The sequence below is a fragment of the Oculina patagonica genome, chromosome 7 (genome assembly GCF_052425735.1).
Source record: "Oculina patagonica isolate OP01 chromosome 7, crgOcupat, whole genome shotgun sequence".
In the NCBI taxonomy this organism is placed as follows: domain Eukaryota; kingdom Metazoa; phylum Cnidaria; class Anthozoa; order Scleractinia; family Oculinidae; genus Oculina; species Oculina patagonica.
The window spans coordinates 5,671,983-5,679,088 of record NC_135764.1 but is presented as its reverse complement, the minus strand read 5'-3'; the positions used below and the strand labels follow the sequence as shown (position 1 = coordinate 5,679,088).

The 7,106-nt window shown below is 37.5% G+C and overlaps 1 protein-coding gene across 4 annotated transcripts in view; it reads right to left on the bottom strand.

Annotated features, from left to right (window-relative positions):
• Positions 1–546: 546 nt before the first annotated feature.
• Positions 547–7,106, bottom strand: part of LOC144659436 (epididymal sperm-binding protein 1-like) — a 34,209-nt gene continuing 27,649 nt past the window's right edge. For all 4 annotated transcript variants that reach the window (XM_078519876.1, XM_078519879.1, XM_078519877.1 and 1 more), the window contains 3 exons: positions 4,940–5,166; positions 4,277–4,334; positions 547–935 (listed from right to left, as the gene is read on the bottom strand). In XM_078519876.1, coding sequence (XP_078376002.1) covers positions 4,293–4,334; positions 4,940–5,166 — 269 coding nt within the window. In that variant the 3' untranslated portion in view covers positions 547–935; positions 4,277–4,292. The remainder of the gene's footprint in view (positions 936–4,276; positions 4,335–4,939; positions 5,167–7,106) is intronic.

The following is a 7,106-nucleotide window of genomic DNA, read 5'->3' as shown; positions in this document are numbered from 1 at the left end:
TCGTGATCATGGCGCAATGACCGCAAAGTAACCAACTATGGGCTTTTTGCTTCACATCCGTTCATTATCAATCATAATCGTTCTTTACAAGAGTGCCAGTGGTTTTCTAGAAATATCTCATACGAGCTGTCATTGGTGTTTAAAAACCCCTTTTAAACATTACTGTGCGTTAGTTCGTTTATTTCTGACATAAAAGGGCGAAGTAAAAGTGAAGAAACGTCGATCTTAGTTTCAAAAGAAACGAAACGTGTATTATTAGGTCCCTGAACTACATGTAGTTAGTTGTATACAGGACAGAGGCGGCGGAGCGTTTTGGAACTTGGGGGGTGGGGCGCTAAGAATGTCTCAAAAATACTCGGCAGGTTTTTATCAAACAAGCCAAAACAACAAAAACAACGATTAAAAATACTCAGAGGCAATGACACCCAAGCATATAATGTTTTATTGTGGTTCAAATTACACGCAAATATTTAACTTACATTTTTTAATTATTGTGCCCGTGCAGGGCAAGCGTGTCTAAAATCGCTTCTAATGCTATAAGCTTGCTTTTATCTTGAGGGTCCTAAAGGAGGGAGAGGGAGGGGGTGGGGGTGTATAAATCCAATTTTTCCAGCCCAAGTTTAGCCCAAATCATATTTCCCAGCCTTCTGTTTTTCCCAACCCGCCAGGAGAGAGAGACCCTGGGAACGAGGTTGCTGTTTTTCCCAAATTTTCAAAATCCCAGTCCCAGTTCTATTGTTTTTCTGTCGGTGATAACCATTCCCAGTGACCAAAATCCCGCTTTCCTATTGAAAATTTGCCCCAAGTCCCAGTTCCCATTTTACCCCTTCAGTCCCCTCTTTCTTATAAGTTAACAGTTATCCGTGATTATTAAAAATTTTGCTACTGCTGACACTTTCAAACGTGTTTTTTTCTTTTTCGTGTGTGAGGTTTTCCTGTAAGAAAATAAAAAGAAATACCATCAGCGCTCGTTTCGAGTAACTGAATGACTGACAGACTGACAAACAAAATACAAACAGATCGACAGACAGCCAGACAGACAGACAGACGGCATTTCGACAAGAATCTCTTCAATTACATATAAGTGGTTTCCAAGAAAGCAGTGCTTACAAATCACTACAGACATTGCAACTACAAGTATGACATTCACATAATAAAGGTCAAATGAACCCAAATTTCAATATTCTTTGTTTATCTATTTTTAAGCAACCAAACACTAAAACACTTCATTAATAAGTTAATTTCAGGGGAAAATTTCACTTTCTGAGCCTTGAAGATAGGCTTTTGTACATTATGCTTTTGTTTCCCCACTAAAATGCTCCACCTTAATGCTCCATTTTTCCCACTAAAATGTTCGGTCTCCCTCAAAAAAGTCACTAAAATGCTCGGTCTCCCCCAAAAAGTCACTAAAATGCTCAGATAATGCTCATTATGACGGTTTTTTTAAAAATTAATTTCAAAATTTTTAACATGGTGCTAACTGTTAACACTTACAAAAACGTTCAAGTGTTGCAAGTAACAACAACAACATATACAACTTCATAAATACAGCCAAAAGAAACATAATCCTCGAAATCATCTATAAGGCTAAATACAGAAAGTAGTTGACTATCTCCAGAAAGTCATTTGTAGTTGAATTTTGAGTTTTAGTCTTCGTTTTCTCTAAAAAAATTAATTTCTTTTTTATTTTCTTGGAAAAACAACAACAATTTTCTGGGAAAATGCCACTAAAATGCTATAATAATGCTCAATGCTTTTGCCTCACTTAAATGCTCGAAAAAATGCTAGCATAATGTACAAAAGCCTACTTGAAGAGCGAAATACAGTAAAAACTACGAAGATTTTCGAAGGCTCCACGAAAATGTTTCCACAATGACCGTGCGCTAGAATGGAAGGTATGGAACAAGGTCTGAGTTTTTTTGACGTCATAATTGGTGCTTTGATGTGCTTGTGTACGTACACGCCTGTAGGCTAATTAATATTTTGTGAGAATATTAAACCACCGAATTAAATTTTTTTATTATGCATACTTGACAAGCCATATCAACGAACTAAAAGTGCTAATGATCATAACAAATGTATTACCTTATTCTCACTTAATTTCGCGAGTACTAAATTTCGCGATTTTCGCGATTTTGAAAAAAACGCGAAATTTAATACTCGCGAAATATAGGACACGCGAAGTTTAAAATCGCGAAATTTAATATCGTGCTGATAATATAAAAAAATAATGAAACTAGATGTGTTTTATCATAGTTATTCTAACATGTCTGAGCTTCATGTTTAGGAGTTTTTTGTTTAATTTTGTCCATTAGTTATCTCCCACTCTATCAGTGGCACTGTTCGAACTGTTCTCTGTCGCCAAGTTCCTCAAAATCTCGCTCTTGCAGTCGTGGATGAACCTATTAGGGATTTAGACTGTTAAATACGCTATGTTTTGTTATGTGTAGATTGTTTTGTTTGCTGTTTTTACGATGACTTTCATATTAATTATGTTGTTACAGTTTGAGGTCAAAGCTTCATATTGAAGAATAGGTAAAAATCGCGAAATTTAATACACTCCAATTGTACCTTCCTCTCAAAATCGCGAAATTAAGTACTCGCGAAATATGGCTCTTGATTTTTCGCGAAATTAAGTACTCGCGAAATTTAGTGAGAATAAGGTAGCTAGTTCTAAGCCGGTTTTAACCGGTGCAAAATCCTTTCTTCCATCTTAATTGAGATTCTTCGCTGCTTCGCCATCTTACAGCACAACAACTGTGACGTCATAATTGGTGTTTTTGCAACTTCACTGGAGACGAGGTTGCTCTCTACGATTATACAGGCCAACGATAAGCATTTTTTTTTAATTTGAAATATCTCTGCGGTGCAAGGTCCAATTACTTTGAAACTTCGGAATATGTTCATTTGGTTCTTAATTAGCACTTTGATTTAAAATAAATAAAGAAATCAAAATTTGGATTCATTTGACCTTTAAGAGTACTAGTGTTTTTTGCTACTGTGGGAACCAAGTTTGTGTAGAGATTTACTTAATTACTCAAGCTATTGCCATGATTTAATCGGATTTGAAAGACAATTCCATAATTTAGAGGCACGGTATGAAAAACTATTTTTCAAGCTTTCAAATTGGCGTTTCTCGAGTGCTAAATTGTAGCTATAGTATGCAAAACATGGTGCATTATAATCACAGTGTGATGCTGACGACGAACTCTAAGAGAGGGTCTGAATGGGGGTAACTCGATAACACTAAACACTTAATTTTGTGGCTCTGTAACATGAAATAGTAAAATTTTAGGCATTTTAACACTAACAGTAAAAAATTCACTTGAACAGTAGATTTTTATCCAGAAAGAAACAAAAACGGCTCTAGAAAGGCCAATATTATTTTGTTTAGTATATAAAGAAGTTTACGGTCATTTTTCGACGATTTCCGATCATTTCGGTAGATTTCCGAAAATTACTGCTTATTCCCGAAGACTGCCGAAGATTTCGGAAGACTACCGAAGATGTCCGATGACTACCGAAGATTTCCGAGGAGAAATCCGAAAATTTTCTCTAAGTTCATGAGTGATTTTATCCCATTTCTGAAGAGCAGATAAGAATTTACAATGCCACATTTTTCACAAAAAACCCTCTTAACACTAAACAGTATTTTCTCCGGAAACAGTAAACATTAATAAATTGGCCAATGTAACAGCAAACACACACAAAAAAAAATTATGGGCAAATAACAGTAAACACTAAACCCCATTCAGACCCCCCTAAGAGTGTCCCACTGAACATCCTAAAAGTATCAGCAGGTCTATTGCCCAGTCGCTATACTAGGTGATGATCTGAGCTGCTCGATTTAAGAGTTTATAAATTCTGTCTGTCAGACTCTTGTTTAGACCTGACCAGTAATCAAATAAGGGAAGGATCGACGATTTAAAGCTACTGTTGCCTTAAACAAGCAGGGCAGAAGATGTCTTCTTTGCGATGTGGTCTGAGTGTGGTCTATCGCGGTTCGACCGCGATAGATGATAACGATGCTTGTCGATATAGACGCCTAAAGATTTGGCGGCTTTAACTCTTGTTATCAGATAGTCACCCAGTTTGAATTCGGAGGGAAAATGTCAGTTAGGATGTGTTTTAATGAAAGCAAACTGAACTGAGTGGCAACTTGTCAGGAATTTTGACAGCAATGATGTTTCAGCTCAACTGATTTATCTGATTTAATACAATCATACAATGTTTTATAGTCTTATCTCCTTTTGTGAAAAAAACTATTAAAACTAACCTTCCAGGATCCAGAATTAGCAGCATTTAGTAACGTAAAATTCTCTTACATTCTCAGCCTGCCATAATCAAAAGCAGATAGATAAAGCATTATTTAGGTGCAAATTTACACGCACACAGATCTATAAGGTACGTTGTTGCATTGTTTTCATTTGTTCAGTTTAACAGCGCTGGTAAAGCTAAGTGTTGAAATTTATTTCCTTGTTCCTTGGTCTCACTTCGGGCAAAACGCCAATATTTTTAGCCGTTAAGGTCTCCTTTAGGGTAGCAGACGAAGAAATATAACAAAATAAATTCTCCATTTTAAGTATTTTTGTATCTTTTAGGGGTCCAAAAAACGCTTGGTCTCTTTTACGTTTGGTCTACTACGTTTTCTTTTCAAATTTTTCGACGAGCACCCCCGCCCCTTTTATTTGGAAATCTCACCACGCAAAATATCTCGACAACAAATTGGATTATGTTGAGGGTAACTGAGCTTATTGCTTTGGATAAATCATGTCAAATAATAACCAAAGCACAGAGCATTGATCGTGAGACAAAATCTTTCTGAATCTCTGGAATTAAAATCTGAAATTCATGCATTACAATAACGGCGCTGGGCGCCCATTAGTCCGCATTGCCGTTTTAATGTCTTGACAGAATGTATGAAAAGCGGGTTACTTACACGCCTAGGCCTGTTCTCATTGTAGTGTATGCCCATTTCGTTTTTATCACATCCTTCTTCGCAACATTCATGTTTCACGTTCTTGCTTGGGAAAAGGCTAGCGATGGGCTCCCCATACTTCATTTCACGTTTCTGCTCGGCTTCTGCTGGAATTTCGCTGCAACGGCGTCGCTCAAGAGGCGTTAGGAAGCTGTTGGCGCCGGCCGAAGTCAAAGTGACATCGTCATCTGTTAAGGCACGCATGTTAATTAATAAACTAGTGGTAACCACAGGTTAGAAAGGACTCTCTAACGAGTTTCCCTAATGGTCGCGGGTCGCGGGTCGCGGGTTTCAAGTCGCGTGTCGCGGGTTTTAAATAAGTCGCGGGTTTTGAAAAAGTCGCGGGTTTTGAAAAAGTTGCAAGTTTTCGATAGAAACCATTTATTTCTCAGTAAAATTCATTCAAACAAATTTAAACTCGTTTTCTTGGGAACTACGTTACAAAGTAGCCAATTACTTTGCGGGTTAAACCACAGGCAGCCCAAGCTAACGATAAGAGCCACAGTACTCTAAGACTCAATTTATAAAGATTTGTATGGGAATGAAACAATTTTCTTTTACGATATAGAAATTCGAACGTTTTATGAATAAAACTGACTTACACTGTTGCTGTGTCGTGTTCTTTCTTGTTTGCCAGCTCCTCGGGCCAACTTGAAGCGATTTGGACGAGTTATTGCTTTGCGAAATTTTGAACACGTGTACTTTATTAAAATATTCCCAAGGCTGGAAACTATTTTCGACAGCATCACACTCGAAGCGAAATATCTTCCGTGAAATTGGTCAAATCGCTACAGAATTTCCAGCACCGTAATCTCCAGTAATTTCTCTTTCCTATCGTTGTCCATTTGGTTCCGAGTGCTCTAGAGAAGCGTAGAAAATTCTTCAAAGTGCGATTTTTGCTTTTCTTGTTATGCGCGGCCCATCAAACCACACACAAAATGACGTCAGGTCGACAAAATCGACCTCAATGGTGGAGGGCATGGCGATATTGTCACTAACTCTTTAATACGCTGTGGGACCAGGAGAGGTCGATTTTCTACCGGAAATAGAAAACGGTGTTTAAGAAATCACGTGCCAAATTGGCCCGAGGAGCTGGCAGACAAGAAAGAACACGACCCACAACAGTGTAAGTCAATTTAATTCATAAAACGTTCGAATTATATCGTAAAAGAAAATTGTTTCATTCCCATACAAATCCTTATAAATTGAGTCTTAGAGTACTGTGGCTCTTATCGTTAGCTTGGGCTGCCTGTGGTTAAACAATCAAATTACGAACTTCGGAACAAACTCCCCAACTTTGGTCCGGCTAAACTTCCCAATTTTGCAAGTTGAGGAGGAACAAGACATATTGCTCGAAAGTCATGTTCATCTCGGAAATTCAGGTGAAAAAAACATGGCAGCAGCGGTAAAGTTCCAGCGATTCCAGTGGCTAGAGTTACAAAATATTTGGTTGAAGTTGAAGAGCCTGACGTCGTTTCGCATGAGCGATCTGCCGATAAATATAAAATTTTACGTCGGCTGAAATTTGGTCAAATTTAACTTTTTTTATACAGCAAATACATCTTTAAAATTTTTGTGAGGCTGTAACTTCAATGTCAAGTCTTCTGCGTTTGTAAACCGAATGAAACTGGACGGCTTTACTGATCTTCACGTAAAATTAATTTTATACAAATGCGAAAGAGTCAGACAATTGCAAATTTGAATTAAAAGTCGCGACACGTTTACGGCTCAATTCTATTTTTATGGTACGTGTTTTCTTCCGATGGTTTAGCGAAGCAAAACCATTTCTGTCAACATAACTACAGAAGGGTTTTTAAAATCTGCGCCAGTTAAAAATATTTTAAAGAGTTTTTGCCACAGAATACTAGTAAAATATATTTATCAACCGTACGCGTTCAATCATGAATACTTTGGTTCAACTTCATGATCGCTCGCGCGCAACGTTGTTTTCAAACTTAAAAACTTGATTGCAAATCATGCAATGTTTGATACCCAATTTGAACATGTTTTTTTTTTAGGACGTGATGCAACGGACGGTATATGTAATCCTTATACTTACTGTGGGTCAGAACGTTGATACCGACGCCGTGCTTGTTCAAACAACTATATTTTGAAACTCGAGAAGCTA